Here is an 18,353-nt window from a genome sequence, read left to right on the forward strand (position 1 = left end):
GCACGTTGTCGGCATGATGCGAGTATATCATTGGTTCAGAGGACATCTGAAGCTGAGGCGGTTCACATGTGAGATCCCTGCATGGCCTGCATGTGTTACATTGCTCTTCGTCCCTACTGGTTGGTATGTGCAACTCGAGTACTCCGCGGGTGACCACAGTATCAGATTCATTTCCTAATTATCCCTTCACTTCATCTGGAAGTAGTAAAAACAATAGTTCATCAGGTGCCGATACCCGGCGTACCAAGGCATCGATCAACACAATAAATACAATTGAACACAAGTACACCGCGAACGATGCCGAGTGTCAAAGAAAATCTACCACGCTAAAGAGTCCAAATTGTGGCAAATCCATGGGTCTACACTACCTAGATTCGCTCGTAAACTGCATTTGCTTCGTTCCAGGCAGTAAGCGGCACGCCTAACTACTCGCCTGACAGTTGGTTTTGTGGTAGCGAGTTAAGATCTGGACCACACCTTAGTTTTGACTAATGATGTGCATGAAGGCTCTGAAATAAATATTCCTATTGCCTATTTCTATGTGATAGGGTTTGATTGGATACTGCATATGGGCTTTTTGTACGTGATTGGTAAGAATAACAAAGCTGACTCCTCTAGTCGATTTTTACCAACGAATACGAAGCTCAGAAAGTCTGTAATTGTGATATTGTGACTGAGTCGCGCAGCTAATTTGGTCATTTGATTTATAAGATTCTGTGAATATTTCACTTGTGTACCGTAGGTCGAAAACTTGTACATGAATGGTCCGTTGAGCGTATCTTAGGGCAAGCGAACCGCAGGTGACTTCCCAATTAGGTAAAAAACGTATCGAAGAAACGAACACATCTACCAATTGGAACATAAACAATGCCAAAGTCGAAAAAGAAAGGCAAAGTTGAATCAGATATGATAGGACAGACTACGTAATTGTATTAACAGTCCGAATAGACCAGGGTCAAGTAACAATGATAGGCGATGTGGCGGGCATTTCGTATTCTTCAACCTGGTGAATGGCCAGAACAGACGGCATAGCCGAGAAATATCTACCTCAACAAAGAGAAAACTCTATATTGTACTTGAAAGTCCCAAAAGCCAGTCAACTGGAACCAAAGAGGGAAACAATGAAGCCTTATAGAGGGCATTTAGGCTAACGACGCTGTTGGTTTCCTTAGACAAAGAAACCCACATGTATATTACGTTGGCTCCGAACAAGGCTTGAAGGAGCCCGATTTAGTGGAGCTTTTATGCATGAACAAGTATTATTATTCTAAAGGTTGCCCTGATATCCAATAATATTTGACTCATAGTTTGGGGTCCCCCGAAGATATCATACATATGGAGGAGAGGTGCCTCAGGTTCAGATTCCTCATACCAGTAGAGCGCATACATAAGTCTTGTATGGAAAAGATACCACTCACTTTGTCTCTCTCTCCTGTTCTGTTTGGCCCATATATTATCACCACATGCTGAAGTAACGCAAGCAAGACAACGCCCGACGACAACGCCCTTTGATACGCGAGTCTAAGATCTGAGTGACATCAGCCAACGTCCTAAAGAGGGAGTCACAACTCTTCCAAACGCTTTTTGTCGCCTCTCTTTTGTTTGCCCGTCCAATAACATTGGGTACCATATTCAATATGGTTGCGGTCCCAACCGCCGTGATAGCGGTGCCCGACGTTACTCGTTTCTTCAATGACAGCGCGCACTTCTTCAGAGACAAAAACCTCGTCAAATGCGTCCAATTAGCTTCTCCAGAAACTCTTAACATTATTCTGTGTCTTCTATTTCTGACCTCTCTTACAATATCTCTGAGACTCGCCCATAGCTACTACTCTTCTTCAGTCAGGTCGTTTCCTGGTCCATTCTCCACCAACTTTACCGATGTCTGGCGTTATATTAAAACTGCTGGTGGTCAGGCTCATCTAGTCCATGCGGAGCTTCATCGAAAGTATGGCGTTGTTGTCAGGATTGGACCGAATACGTTGAGCATCTCGGACCCATCCCTAATCAAGATTATTTATAATACTAAGGATCCGTGGAAAAAAGTGAGCATCTTATTGGCATACCCATGAACACGGAAATGGAAACAAGACACGAGTGCCAGGAGATATACAGAAGCTAATCGAATTTAGAGTCGCATGTACACCCTGCAACAATCCGTTCTACCAGATGGAACCCCCCAGCCAAATTTATTCTCGACGTTAGATGAAAAATGGCACGCGAAGATTTTGAAGCCAATTGGTCCCTCCCTCTCATCGACTAAGAGCGTGCTGAGCACTGAGAAGTTTCTTGACAGCTCCATCAACTTGTTGATTAGCGTCTTAAGAGAGAAGTTTGTCAGCACAGCCCTACCTTGTGATATCGCGGATATCTTCATACGATGTGAGAGCCCTCGATATATACTCTATCGGTTGAGCAAATACTAATTGGGGTTGACTACCAGTCTCGTGGGATGCTATGGGTTACACTACTTTCGGTTCCTCTCTCGGGTTTCTCGATGGGTCTCTTCAAAATTCTGAGAAGCTCCTGAGAGACTCAGATAGGGACTTTGAGTATTTTGCTAGGGTAAGTTTTGTTTATGCCACTCTGTACAAGGCACCGAGTGACTATGATGCTCACTGGATAGCAGACCTGTCAAATGCCTTGGCTTCATTACTACCTAAAGACAAGCTGGATTGCACGACGATTCAATGCGCCACAACTCCAATGGGCGGTCAACTTGAGTTTTGAACATTACAGCAAGCGGAAAGAGATGCGCAAGCTATTAGATACAAATAAATCAGTATCTGGAGGAGAACAAGACTTTCTCGACAGATACCTCGAAGCACAGCAAAAGTATCCCGAGCTCATCGACGATTATCAGATGATTAGCTATCTCTTGACGAACACAGTAGCTGGGAGTCACCCAACTGCATACACTTTGATTGCCCTCGTGTACTATGTCCTCAAAACCGAGGGTGTGCTTGCCAGGATCCGCTCCGAACTCAAATCCGCAAGACTGTATGGTGTTGAAGGACCGGCCAGCTACAAAAAAGCCAAGACTCTTCCTTATCTTGAAGCTGTTATCCGTGAATCTATTCGTATCCACCCTGGCTTCGCTCTCGTGTTGGAACGCGAGGTACCGGAGGAAGGTCTTCAACTCCCTGATGGTCGAATTGTGGCTCCCGGAACCATTGTTGGCATGGATCCATGGGTGATCAATCGTGACGAAGACATTTTTGGTCCTGAAACTGGCTCCTTCAACCCTGAGCGATGGCTACAATATCGCCACGAATCCATTGACCAATTCAACTCTAGGCGTCAGAAGATGTTCAACACTCTACTCTCGTTTGGTAGTGGAGGACGTGCATGCTTGGGTCAGAGACTGGGACTTGTGGAGTTGTACAAGACTGCAGCAAGCTTTTTTGCAAACTTTGATGTACGTTTTCCTTTCATTTCAACCAGCACTACTATTTCAGCGGCCCTTAAACTGACTGACTTCATAGGTCCAACTCGTGGATTCTAAGCAAAAAATGAAAATCACTTGTGCTTGGGTCATGCGTACAGAAGACGTGCATTTGTACTTACGCAGCACCAGTGACACAGCCGAGAAACCCCTTACCTCCATATGATGAACAAGAAAGGTTTTTGTCGGTTTGACACAGTCCTAGGACACGAACTGAGGGTTGGTACAAGGCTGATCCGATCCAGCCAACAAGTATAAGCTTATCTATATGGTAAGACTGCCTGATATTGACAACTGAATTCTCAAGCTAATCTTATCGGGGAGAATAGAAACTATTTATGTTTACATCTCTGGGGACCTTTGTAAGGATTTATCTCCGTGGTGATATTTGTATAAAGAACGAAGAATATCATACTCCATATATGGAAGAATTGAAGTTAGCCCCAGGGTGCGAAACATCAATAGATGTATAATGATGCTTTTCGGGGTTCCTTTGAAACATACAATTTTGGTATAGTGACAGCCTGTTGCTTTTTCCCAACAGACACGCCAGGGATAGCCGTATGATGTTGACGTAAAGAGACATTCATTGGCTGAATGCACTTTGTAAAATACACGAATCTACCTAGATGTGTACATTCACGGCAATTCCGTACAAATTTGAGTGTGGGTATCGTCGACCTTCAATCATCGGAGTCCGACATATGGAACGCTTCGACCTCGTTTGTGAAACGTTTTCTGCGGGGAAAATTCGAAAAATATATCGTCGTAAGCATTTTTACTTTATCAAATTTTTGGATTTTACTGAATCATTCAAGCAGTAGTCACCATGGCGACAACCTCCATTCAAAGCGAGCTCATACGGGTTCCCTACAAGGAAGTCGATGGTACGGAAATCCCGACGGATGTCCACATACCCCTCGGAAAAGCGACAGGCGACCATGAGCTTGCACCAGTCCTCATAATGTGCCATGGTGGCGGATTCATCGTAGGCTGGTCCCGTATGAACAATGCGGACACAATCGAGGACTGTCTGGAACGAGGCTGGATTGTGCTATCCATTGAATATCGACTATGTCCTGGAGTCGACCTCTTACAGGGACCGATTACTGACGCCCGAGATTCTCTACGTTGGGTTCAAACTGGTGGGCTAGCTACAGCTCTGGAGAAGGCGTCCATTTCTATAAGGCCTGACCCCTCACGCGTCATGGCTATGGGCGCGTCAGCCGGAGGTCACTTAGCGCTGAGTATGGTAGGTCAATACTTTATGGCTCCTCTTCTTACCTCAAATGATTGATAATTGGCAAGGCTTGGGGCGTCGAAAAGCCACCTCTAGCAATTCTCGACTTTTATGGCCCTACGATGTTCGATGACCCGTTCTGGCTTCGTCCGGTCGAAGAGGTTCGGAGCAGGCTGCCATCGATGCTGCCAGATTCTGCATTTGAGCATTTGTATCAAGAAAAAACAGTCTTCCTGGGCGGCATCTCTCTTGAAGGTCAGCAAGATATAGCCGACGATACGCGCAGTGTGCCAATGCAGCCTAATCTCAATGACAAGCGCCAGCTTTTCGCAATGCAAGCTATTGCGCAAGGAAAGGTACTAGGGTCTATATGGCCGGCATTCCCGAATGACTTGGATATTGTCGACCCAGCGCGAAATGTACACAAGAATTGGCCTCCAACGGCTATAGTGCATGGGACTGCGGATACCATGGTACCTATGTATTTGAGCCAGGCCTTTGAAGGCTTATTGAAAGAGCAGGGGGTTGAAACTGAATTCATTGAAGTGGAGGGTGAACCGCATACATTTCTCGGAAAGATGGTGAAAGGCTCTAAGACTTGGGAAACTCAGCGTAGAGGATTTGACTTTCTGGAGAGAATTTTGAAACTGAGTTATGCATAAGTAACAGCCCAATAATCGATATGGAGCGATAGTTGAGCGGTCACATACATATACAAGGCTTGCGAAAAACTTCGTATCGCTGTGCACAATCAAAAACAACGACTTTATAGCAAGAGGTGCTGCATTGATCTTTTAGCTTGACTCATATACAAAACAGGCACAATGAAGGAAGGTGTCCTGAGTGGACTCTTGAGTTCGAAACTCATCAGCATACAGACACTTCTGGTTCAATGAACAAAATCCCCGCAAATATGACTTTCTAGACTAGCACTAGATTTACATTTCATACGAGGCTCTAAGTGGCGCGGCATTTGACGTATATATGAGTATACATAGTTCATTTCGGAGCTCAATGTCGGGATTGATATAGGTACCAAAAAAATACAGCTCTCTTTTTGACGACTTCGTTCGACTTAGGTCCGTCAGATGAAGCTGGACCAGATTGAGTCACAATCCAGAAGCTGTACATATGCAGTAGAATATCTAGACGAGTATAAGTCGATAAAATTCGAATATGCAAGATCAACGCCAATAGTTTCCTTTGTGTCATCCCGGCGGTAAATAGCCAAAACACTCAGGTTAAGTAGATATAGTCAACGGAACTTGGATATCAAGCACGTATTTCCACTTCCTGGATTCCACAATCGGAGACATTTGGGGCTCAGTAGATACATCTGCCCTGAGTTGACAGAATTGGTTCTTAAACGCCCACTTGAGTAGGACATCAATCTCAATTTGGAATCTTTCTTTTGTTACGAATTAGTTCTGAAATAGCAAAAGAATCGATACACGAAGATAGAAAATTTACCTTCCTGCCCGCCGAAATGGTACATTCCTCTTTATCCAAAAAGCAAGTAATACATAGGACGATCCTTACGACATAGCATCAACTTTTGCGGCCTACACAGCAGTAGCCACAGGTAGATGTCGCAGGGTGGATAGTCCTTTTCCAAGTGTTAGGAGCTGTCTCTCCAGCACATATCATCCACAAAACAATATGCATACACCAACGTATTCCAGCCTGCTACAATAACAAATAAACCCGACAAGTTCTGTATCAAATCAGTCAACTAAGCTTTGCAGTATCTATATCAAGATCATTGGTAATTTCTCCACCAATTAAACTGAGAGGCATGGAAATCAATGGACCCCAGAGACGTAACAACCAACATACGTATCTACCCCAGCTCTTGACCGGAACTTCCGTCGAAGTTGACTGTGATCCCGGCACAAAGCGACACAATTCAACTACCGCACGCGATGACCAATGGATCAACTCGTTACAAATATAACAGACTTATTATTGACGTCTAGCGTCCAAGAATCTGTGCTTTAACATTAAAACTATAAAATACGCACTGTATGGATTCTCTCTGGCGTGGATCCAACTCTCAGATGTGCGCGGAGGTCAGCAATGTTAGATGTGGATTGAGATTCAGCGCGCCACCAACTATCCACTGTATTTCATTCATTGTCCCGGAGATGACTTTGGAATATCCGGGAACGGTAAATTAAAAATAAGATTAAATACAAGATTTTCGTTGGGTCGCTTCAATCTATTTTCCAACAGTTGGTAACGTTGCGGTCATGTGATTTCGTGGCTTCCTTGTTCTCTTGTCTAATCTAATTGATGTAACAATCCAAGAGGATACTACGTACCAAGAAACCAAGACTCCGGGTCAAGGTTGATGGGTTAGCGAGAAGTTTAGTTCAGTAGTGCTTCTAGCTCCATACTACAGTAGGAATAACCACCCACCAGACCCTTGTAGATGTCGCGGAGTAATCGGGCTGAGTGTCCCCGAAGGCTATGGAAGGTTGAAGTCGTCGGATCAACCACTTGGTACAAAGCTGGTCTGAAGGGCAGTGAAGGCTGAGGTCAAACAGGATTCTATCGAGCCATAGTGCTCGAACCCTTGTCCTTAATACCTCCCGTGGAGTGGGGTTGGGGCCAAGGATGACCTCCTAATAATAATTGATACAATTATAGTTTTAATACTGTTTCTTAAGTAATGAGTAATTACGTATGTTAGCTATTGCTCCGTAGCGTACGAATACGTATGCATCAATATCATCTCATCATACGTATCATCGATTGACCTACTGGTCAGAGTCCAGAAGATCCCTGATAGGGACCACATCCTGGCCCTGGCGCCGGCGTTATAGCCGAGTTGATCACCGGTGATCCATCGGAGTAAATAGCAAGGTGGGGAGAACGTCAACTGTCATGGTATCAAACATCAAACAGTTAATGACCATGGCCGCCCTGGCCTGACCGATGCAGCGTCAGTCAGTGCAAATAAATATGTGATGCGTTACACGCGATAATTCTTGATACGTATGTGAATATGTATGTGTTCGTGCATATCCAATCTACGACTTTCCCCGGACAAGAATAGAATTACGAGTCAGACTATGGTTATTTTCTTACCCGGTGAACGAGTCGTCGTCGTCGTGACTCGACTCGCTGGTACGATGTGTGTGACCTTGCGCGTGTCAGATTTAAGGCGTCCAGCAGCCAATCTACTCAGCTCCGCAGGCTACTGGTCATTCTATTTTCCTTTCTCCCCTCCTGGATTATTACAGAATCATCTAACAAGAAGATTGATCGACTGTCCGACTGTCCGACATCAGTTTGACAGGTAGGAATGTGCTCAGACCCTCGAACAAAGTTTAGGGATATACGTAAATCATTACCCAGAGCCAGATGTTTAACGCTTAGGCCGTGGAAATCATGGTGAACGGGCGTACGGAGTCCATACAGTGGGTGTGCCTCGTATCGCAATGGCCCCTTGTCAAAACTCCGGTTGGTTGTCAAACCGCCAAACGGTTTTTGACTTGAAGTATGGACCTGTCATTGTTGTGTGAGGGTCCCGGTACGTATTCGCGGTAGTTGTATATTCAAAGGCTCAAGAACCCGAGGTCGTTAAAATATTGTAATAAGCCTGTCTACATTATACATTTGAATAATAATATGAATATGTGACCAACGATATTCGATATTTAATAATGCCTGAGGCCCTCGAGCGCAACATGAACCCTGAATACGTTAGGTCGACCCACATGGGGGATCATTATGCTACGTTTAACGTACCCTCCGTTAAAATCCGTTCACAGAGAACACACAATTGTTCAATACATCGAAGGTGACCAGATACTAAGATAGTAACAACGAGCGGACCTACGAATGGACGACATTCACCATGAAAATGTACGCGACCACACTACAAACAAAACGGCCCCAATCGCGTTACCGGAAACGACTTGGTCGTCTTGTAGATAGTAAACATTTATATTGAATCATCCGGTGGTATTCCCATATCCATCCTAGACGCACATCACGATTCATCCATTCCTAGAACAAGATTGAGGAGGAAGCATATTTGGGGGCTCTTCGTTAGGCAAACAATCATCTGACTGCTGAATCATCTTATTCATATCCCTGTGAATACGGTGAGTTGTTCCAGAATAAGTGCCGAAATCTATAGCCCGGGATATTACATTTGATGATCATTCCATCCAGGATAATAATCAAGGCCGGCGATCGTTGACCTCCTGCTGCAGCATGTACATATTGATATTATAAGCATACCTCGGTACTCCGTGGATCTACGTATCACCATAGCATGATTCTCACAGTATCGCGTCAACAGGCTGCAGCTAGGGACTCCGATTATTTTGGCTTGCGGTGTTTCTGATGCTACGATTCGCAGATATCTTTAGACATCAAACGACTTTGATCGCATGACCAGAATGGTATCGAAGGCTTATTGTCCAAACCGTTCATTACATTTGTTGTTACTCACTTGATTATACGAAGTTATGTTGCCAATTATCTTGGACAGCATGTAAAGAAGCGCTTGACGTTGAGTACGTATCTCCCAAGATCTGCACGTACTACAAGACTAGGATGGATTAGGGCTTGATTTCCAGTTTCCAGCCATCGATGTATGTAGGCACCTATTACTGGTATGTCATGATTCTGCAGATACGCATCGACATCAGGTATGAGTATGCTCACCATCACCATGGCCAGTGGCCAAGGTTAGTTAGGCATCAGATGTGATGAATCTGTAACCCTAATCCAGTTCCATAGACCCGTGGATCATCGTGGTTGACAAAAACCCTGGTAGACAAGCCAGCTCCGAGACCACATTGCATCATTATGACCTTTCAACTCGACGATCATGGTGTCATCTATCCAAGCGAATAGAAAAAAAGATAATAGAAAGGCCAATGAGACTATTGTTTCACAAAGAGACGATCTTTGATTTCTTTTTCTTTTTTTTCTTTTTTTGCGTGTTTCCTTCACTTCTATGAGTCTCAAGAGCGTAAGTTGATCTGTATGGATCAACGAGTTCGCGACCAAGCGGTAAATACCATGCAGATGATTGCATACGTACAGAAAACGCGGGTTTCATACCCAATGCGGGAAGATCTCCAAATTAAAAACCGTCGCTAAAAAAGAGCACAAATAAGCGAGCGCATTACGCGGAGCACACTTCTTCTTCGGGCTTAGTGCCTGCACCGCTAAGGTTTCCAAAGTTACTGGGTCATGTCACACACGCACTAGGCCGTTTGCAGGGCTAGACCGTGGATTTACTTATGGGGTCAATGCCACGTGAAAAAATCCAAGGATGATTGTCCTGGTGCGATCCACTTTGTGCGTTTTGCGTGGTCCGATTGGGTCGCTTTTCTCTTATTGCAGCCCATCCTTGTTGATTGCCCGTTGATCAACGTGATATTCTAGTGTATCGAGTGTATCGTTTTGTACAGAATGCCGATTTTCTTCGTAAGATTATTTCAATACGTTTTCTGCTCACTCTGCAGCCTTGAATTGTATAACAGTTATTCTTCGGTCAAATATGAGCATTATCGATTACTTTGTCGCTCTTTCAAGCGTAAATTGTATCGATACAGTACATATCAGCTGGCTGTCCGTCGGTGTATCGAGTACCAGTTTCGACTCACGGTCGGCATCTTCCGCAACAATGAATGGTCTGTGCGACGTGCCTCACGTTACATCCGACCTGCCACAAATCGATGATCAGCAAGCGGATCTGCCCGCGCTGTTGCTCCATGTGGTAAACAGTACCGTAAATCTGGTATTCGTATTAGCACTGAATACACTATTACGGCCAACATACACCGTCTACTCCGTACTAGAGAGTATAAACTCTGATTGAGCTCGCTAGCAGCTTCCAAGTGCATTTGCCGTAGGATGACTACTTACTAATAGTTACTTGCTCTCTTAACCCGTGATTACAAATTGTGCACCGGAAAAAGGACGGACGGAGTAGTACATGCGCCATTTCGAGTATGCGATTTGTGACTGCGTGACCCGTATCGTATGTACTTGTGTACTTCTTACCGAACCAGGGAAAATCCAATGCGGAAAGACATATATTACCTATGGAAATAGTCATACCCAGCTGGTATCAATACAAGGCTAGCCATTCCTTGCCTATACTACGGAGTACTTCCTGCGTGATTCTACAGGGGTGCTTAGGCTCACCCGGGTTGCATACAGAACTCCTGTGAACAGGGCCAAGTCAGGAAATAAGCACTGAGGCGGAATATCCGCATGAGCTGCAGCCTACGACCGTACGGACATCAAGCACAGGCACGGCCATACGGGGATTTTTGGTGCCTGTCTAAGAAAGTACCCATGTACTTCGGAATGTGTACAATCCCAAAGAGTTCAGTACACTGACAGATCGCCGAGCATTCGAACATCCTTGATCACCTTATTTTTATTTGGCTACCGCTTATTAATTTTGCAAAGCGTTGAAGTCTATCAGTACAGAGCACCTTTTACCATAATCAGCACATATGATGATCATCATAACGTGTCAACCTGTTCCGGTTAGGCGCCGATCTTAAAATGTCAATCTTTGGGCCAATGAACCACTGAGGATTGAAAATGTAATGCGCGAGCTACATCCAACACAGGGGGGCTTACGTGGACCTCACCTTCAACTTCAAGCAATGTAGTCCGTAGTACGCAGTCATTCAAGATAAGTTAGTCCTGTCCTGATGTCACCTGTGTACGTTTGCTCCGCGACTTGTCGAATATGATCGACGCGATAATGCCTGCACAAGTCACAATATCACTCACGATGTATCGTCCGTCCGATACGCCTATACATACACACTACATAAACGTATGGGATATGTACACGTAATACAGTATGATCGACAAATGGGCTCTGCGGGGCCCTATCGCGTCGGAATTCACAAGCGTATGGTATGGGGGGAGTCAGGCGAGTTTATTACCATAAGCGGAAAAGAGGTTCATGACTTTGGAGCTTTCTCACTGGTTACGACCGGGAGGTTCCCGACAATTTCTTCTCTTTACGGGTCGGGTACGTAAGCAGCCCGAATCCCCCCCCTTACCACCATGAGCAGCAGCAGCAAGTCGACAATCCAGATGGATTTTGATCTGCGAGATCTTGACTTCTCCAGAAATTTGATGGGTTTAGCCGATTTATTTTTGGTGTTTTTCGCAAATTTGAGGCTCGCTTCGACATGCCTACATACAAGCGAAGGAAGATGTGTCATGAGTAAGGGGTAGGACGGGAACAATCTACAGCCACTTGACTTGTTAGAGAAGATTCAGATGACTGGGTGAAAGAATCGATCGAAAGGATAATCGATCAGTAGTCTTCAATTAATGTCACTGAGCAGTCTGGGATAGATACATAGCATAATGCGTACAACAAGCGACGGCAACACTCGAGCCGAAACATACTACGTAGTACTCGAACCAAAAAAATTACTCAACTTATGGATGATCGGAATAACTACGTTACAGTCTCAATACGAAAAAAACAGCTTATTCGCAACGTACATACAATACAGTATGTACCATTACGCAAACTCTGTGATTTACATTTTAGATCATGGATAAAGGTTCTGGGCTTGCTTGGCGTCAGCCTCGCCATGTGCTGTGACCGACTGACAGTCACACTAACACTAACACTGACCCTGACAATGACAATGACACTGCAGTTTAGTCCATTCAGTCACGTTTCACTGCAGCGTCAAGGACGTTGGTCTTGGCCCTTTTCTAAACCCTTATCTGACTCACCTTGAAGGCTTGTTGTTGCTTCCTTGTGATGACCACGCCGGAATCGCAATTTCAGCCCTTTAAGGCGTTAATACAGCTCAGGGCCTCGGTATCCAAACCACAGCACCGCAATACTCTGCTGTGTACACCGTACAGTAAAGTTAAGGTTTTGTTGTAACCAACAGGGGACGGAGTTAAAAATGTTAGACATCGTACTCTGGATTTCGTCCGGTACAGGAGACACATGTGGTGGCTGGAAACGTGTGATCAATGCTTTTCTTCATCTCGTTTCCGTTTTTCATTGCTTTTTCGGATCTGGAAGGGAGACAGTCGGGTTCTATGCGGGAGAGTTGAACAAGAATCTTATCCTTGACTTGTTATATGTGATCAACCAATATGAGATGACCAAATCTGATGATCTGTGTGTACATCATACCATACATATGCCAGTAAAACTGCATACGGAGACTTCGTGACCACCCAGTTCGCGGACTGTTGACTCGTTGCGAAAGATGCTCACTCACATATACGAGCCTGTGGGGCGGCAACCTACGTACCCGAGCATGTGGAGAGGTCAAGACTCTAGCGAGCCACGCACTCTGCGTCAGGTCCCCCTGTCCATAATTCAAACCTTCGGTGTCAAATCTCGGCTCTCATACGTCGACAACAAATGCTCTGAACCCTGTCACTTGCGAGCCATTCCCATGAATTCGGGGAATTTTCTTTTTCTTTGCTTTTCCCTTTCAGCCTATCCGCGTACTTTGTCAGCTGATTTTATTTGACCTGGCGGTCAGGCAGGTTCGTTTCCGCTTTCTGAAGAGTTGAACAAAGCACTGAAGGCGTTGTCGATCTCCATCTGATCTCCCGAGGTTCATGCACTCGATATTAGACGAGTCTCATTGTGTTCTCGTGCTGCGATATAATGTAGATGAACAGACGACTGCTGTGCAGGATTTAATCACGAGTATACCGTAAACTCCGAAGCTAGGTATTTGTCCATCGTAGTCCTGGCAGTAAATCTCAAAGATAACGAATCAGAACCCAACCGGAAGCGAGAAGCAACCCTCTCTCTGTCGCGTACATACTTTTCCTAAATCGGCAGTTATCGCGAGTTCGCTCCGTCGCCAAGCAAATTTGCATTCTGGGAGGGATCCTCACTGATCACCGGCACATGAGTCTCGAGCCAACCCGGAACAGCGGATATCATACCTGCTCTCGAGCTAGCTTAGACCTGCCTGAGACAATCGGTGGGTGCGCTTGCGGGATAGGCTTTTAAGATCATCCCTTGGATTAGCAGTGGTATCTCACCCGCTCACCCCCGTTCGGACTCCAGATTGCGAAGGACAAACTTACAACCCTGCAAAGTTCAAAGTAAGAGCCTTAAGGTTTACTTGATACTTTCCATCTGGCATCATTCACTCGGATTATCCGAATAATCACTGTCTATCTAACCTCACTACGTATTTGCCCACCTTTGGGACACACTGAGAAGAACACCCGTTTCAGATTGGGATTACTGTCTATGTAACCAAGGGAGCTTCAAAGACGACAGTATCCCCTTTCAATGATTGATAATCTGGTCCTCGTGTCAAAAGTGAATCCTATGGGGACATTATCAGAATTCCCGCTTTAGGAAATTCCCCGGCTCACTCCCGGAACTGCGACGATCCAGTGAATCCACGGTTCGAGGGATCCTTGCAAACACCGAGGACTGTCAGTTTCAACAAATTGGCGAGGTGGCCCAGTAATGGATTGTGACCGGATATGAACAGCAAGAACACCCAGAATTTTTCATGATCAAGAGATCCGAGTGCCAAGTAACATTGGTAGGATCGGACCTTAGCCGACTGATAGATGAATATTGTCAAGTGCTTCTTAGTGAAACGCGAATCTTGCGAAGTATATGCGAGCAAATCCCGTCCGTCAGACAACCAAGGACACTTCGACTAGGCGTGAAATATTACGTAGACACCCCCGTACAAAATGGTTCTTACAACAATACACGTTAATTTCAGTAACTCCGACGTAATGACGGCTGCGGCGAGATCGGCGCTAATTGTATCATTGACTCTGTTGCTGGGACCGCAGCAAGATTCGGGGCTAGACCCAAATGGGCGATGGGGACCGTTCTCTGGGTGGGCTGATCCCCTTCGCTTCGACGCTTACACTTACATTGTGTATACTAGTACGGAGGATTAATTACAAGGGTGAGCAGAAAATATGGAGTCCTGCGCCGTATTCTGGGATCTGTTACTGATTTGCAACTGGGCGCTCACTCCCGCTTTTGTGGTGGTGTCTGCGAGTCTTGAGCCTGGACCAACACCAGATCTGCTTTCTGAGACGGCAATCGGATTGGTGATGGCGGTCTTCTTCAAAATGTATCCGTTGTATACGAGTAAGCCAGAGCTATATAAAGACTACGTATACGTCTTGATGATGAGAGTCAGACATTGTACTGTTCCAAACTACTTTCGGTAATGTAAATCCGAGACTATTGACCGTTGAACTGAATCATAGAGTCAGTTAGTTAGTCCCCCCACGCAACTCACGTAGGTATGGTAATTAAATTCGCCCCTGTAAAAATTACTAGCAAAACGAACGAAAAAAAGCCACGAGATTATCTCGGGTCCATCGCAATCTAAGTGTGGAGAAAAACAGCATAAAAAGCACGTTCCAGCTCCTTACCAAACCATATTGGTAAGATTGGCACTGTTCGCGTGGTCTGGTATTTTATTCTTGAACTGTCCAATATGAAACTCAGGAGACTCTCTAATGCATGTTGGAATCACACTGGATAGCAATACTATCATAATGATCTACCTCACTGTCGGTTGTATCCGTCTGCCAGGATCATGGTGTGCACCTTTCTTGGTATTTTTGAACACTTTGTTCATCATCAGTCAAGACGCAAAGCAGATACAGGATCCATGGCTCGTCCCAGCGCTCGCTCCCAGCCAGGATCCGTACCCGAGCGACTGGAAGGCGCGGGTCGAGGGATTGCTAATTACATTAATCCGGAAAATACGATGGCAAAGACAGGAAAACCTAGTTCTATTCGTACGGCTCTATCATTAAGCTTGGTATTATGATAATACGTGCGTGTACGTGGATCTGTATACGATACCAAGCTAAGCTAAAATTATTGTTGGGCTTGGGTGCGCCCCCGGCCCCAAGACTTCTCATTCTAACTTTAGTACTGCTCGAGTCGTAAGTCAACCTGAGTTAAAATTGGTGGATATTTACGGTTTTTTATTCGAACCTTCTCTAACTTTATTACTAGACTGGAAGTCTGCTAGTCATGCCTGCCTGTTTCTATCTAGCATGGTAGGTGGAGACTACCTTGCGTATACCTGTCGTTCCTAGCGAATCTAGTTACTTATTACTCTGTATGCCCTACATAACTCATTCAAACGCCGCTTTTCCGCTGCTCCTCGATTTCTACCAATATCTTCACATATCAACTGCCAAGGCTTACACATTCTCACCTTTACTCTTGCATCTTACCTTGAGTACTTGGCTTCGACTACACGTCTGGTTACATCGATTTGACCAGTTGACTCCCAACTTGGACTGTCTCTCGCCATCGCTCCCTCCCAAGCTCACAGTAGACGCCAGAGAAATTTGGACATCATGAAGGTCGCCAACCTAGTCTCCACAGAATGGAGCGAACAATCTCGCTACTCATCTCAACCACATCTCAGCCCAGCTCCCAGCTTGTCAGGCTCAGTGCGCAAATACGACGAATACCGCGAGAAACCAAGTCCAATCTCGACATCAGCAACGACATCATATTTCTCCGCAGTGAACAGCAGCCAAAGAGCATCCCCTCAACTACCTTTGTCACCTCCAGCAGATGAACAGCGCAAATGCTCTCTTCCATCGATATCGAGTCTTTTAGAGGGAATGGACAACATGCCACCAAACAGTATGCTCCCCGCCCCTCTGTAACGTCTTTTGACGAATTTTGGCTTACTGACATGGATTAGAACGTGCCCGCCATGATTCAGGTGACTATGGCCGTGGTTTTCTTCCTCCAACACCCCCAATGCGTCCTTGCTCCGGTTTTACAGAAGGCAGCTCGCCCGCATCTCTCCCATCTGGACGATCACACTCTACATCCATCAGCAGCGCAGTTTCGCATCCGTCACACCAACAGCGCACTTCTTTGCCATCTATCTCTGCATCTCTTCAAAACACACCAATCCACCCATCAGAGCGCCTATCTATCTCCTCACTCGCCTCTCACGACTCTTCTCGCCTTTCACACGCCATTCCCAGTCCTTCATCTACGACAACCTCAATCACAGCGCCGACTCCCTCGACATCATATTATTCTGAAGAGAAGGCTTATCCACGAGCACACAGCGCCTCCGCCCCAGTGACTCCATCATCACTTGTTCCACCACCAGCTATGCTCTCACCTGTCGCCCACCAAGGCTGGCAACATCACCACTATTTCCCTCTTTCGACTACGACACCATACTCGCAAAATCACGAGCGATATGTCTGTCGTACATGCCACAAGGCCTTTTCTCGTCCATCCAGTCTCCGAATTCACTCTCATAGCCACACTGGCGAGAAGCCATTCCGATGCACACATGCAGGCTGCGGAAAGGCCTTCAGTGTTCGCAGCAATATGAAGCGTCATGAGCGCGGCTGTCATAGTGGACGACCTATGACAGCAACAGTCGTCTAATTGAAAACCAAAAAAAGAGATGTCCAGGAATTAGGCTCGGTTTCATGAGTGGGTTTACGTTCTCATGTGTCTTATTAGAACTATGTCTTTTTTATTCTTTCTTTTTGCTTCTTTTGGGCTGGTATGTGCCTCGGTGTTTTGAGCTGATCATGTGTATAAAAATTGGGAGGAATTTATACCCCAGGGGTCTTCATTTGCTTTGCATGGTGTTACTGGCGAGAGGGCTTGTGTGATTATTACGATTTCTGCTATTGATACACTCTACAATGAGACGAACTATTTCATTCTGACTCTTGAGTTGATTATCCTGACCGCTGTAATCACCTTGAGACTACTAAGAGGCGTTAGAGTAATCAACCAACGTCGCAAGCCCTCCATATTGACACTGGGCGGGTCATTCCCAGAACGCTGAACCCATGTGACCGATTCCGTCTTATCGAATCCAGTCGCTTGAATCCGACTCTTTGGATTCCAGCAGCCATAGTTAGCGCTTCCCTACTGTGACCACACTGACCGACCTAGTTGAATTTGTCGCTATCGCCGCCCCTTAATTCGTGACTAGTTGCGTGCCAGGTAAGGTAGCCCACCCTCTGTAGATACACGTGGTGAGGTTTCGGTCTACCCAGATGAGTATCAAGCCAAAGTCAAAGCCACGAGGTGGTGGGACTTGGTCAGTGAGCTAGGAGTGTTGTATATTGATACGTAGCAGTGATACTAGTCTCATCCAACTACTTTATCACGCGGTCTTACGGATTCTGTGTTAGTACATACAGGAATACGAAGTCAAATACATAGTCTGATCAGCTCTGTCAACTAAGCGAATGATGAGTCAGTCGCGTATAAATCAACAACCGGGCCAATACGATAATTCACACTTGTTGATGTTTCAATAGGTCCAAAAGCTATGGTTTGAATGTAACCCTAGCCCTACACAGAGGACCCGATGCACGGTCATTCAGACAACCAGCTACATACCGCATCGTAGCACACAAATCCAGATATTCGCCGTCAAAAGACGTAATGATGTTGTCAGGATGTGATTGAATCTGAATGGAATAGGTGGGAATTGAATTTTCCGTGATCTACGAGCACTGATGTACTGTGATAGACACGACAACGCTGTACAAGGATCGAGTCATACACTCGAAACGGCGGACTCACTGGCCAGAGGGKAATTAAGGATCTACACTCCTTAGTTTCCATAAGCCTTAAGGTAGGTTGGTCGCTGTCCAGTCTATTGAGGC

At 45.5% G+C, this 18,353-nt stretch overlaps 2 protein-coding genes across 2 annotated transcripts; both read left to right on the forward strand.

Annotated features, from left to right (window-relative positions):
* Window positions 1-1,637: 1,637 nt before the first annotated feature.
* BHQ10_002882 (uncharacterized protein) lies at window positions 1,638-3,611 on the forward strand (the record flags this gene model as incomplete). Its single annotated transcript, XM_040875076.1, has 5 exons — window positions 1,638-2,045; window positions 2,133-2,382; window positions 2,444-2,565; window positions 2,627-3,418; window positions 3,486-3,611. 5 exons carry the CDS (start codon window positions 1,638-1,640, stop codon window positions 3,609-3,611), a joined length of 1,698 nt encoding a protein of 565 aa, XP_040731386.1.
* A 663-nt stretch (window positions 3,612-4,274) lies between these two features.
* On the forward strand, window positions 4,275-5,347 carry BHQ10_002883 (uncharacterized protein; the record flags this gene model as incomplete). The annotated part of the gene is made up of 2 exons (XM_040875077.1): window positions 4,275-4,697; window positions 4,754-5,347. The coding sequence occupies 2 exons, from the start codon at window positions 4,275-4,277 to the stop codon at window positions 5,345-5,347; spliced, it is 1,017 nt and encodes a 338-aa protein (XP_040731387.1).
* Between the last annotated feature and the right edge of the window lie 13,006 nt (window positions 5,348-18,353).

Source organism: Talaromyces amestolkiae (genome assembly GCF_001896365.1).
Source record: "Talaromyces amestolkiae strain CIB chromosome Unknown scaffold4.1, whole genome shotgun sequence".
Lineage (NCBI taxonomy): Eukaryota > Fungi > Ascomycota > Eurotiomycetes > Eurotiales > Trichocomaceae > Talaromyces > Talaromyces amestolkiae.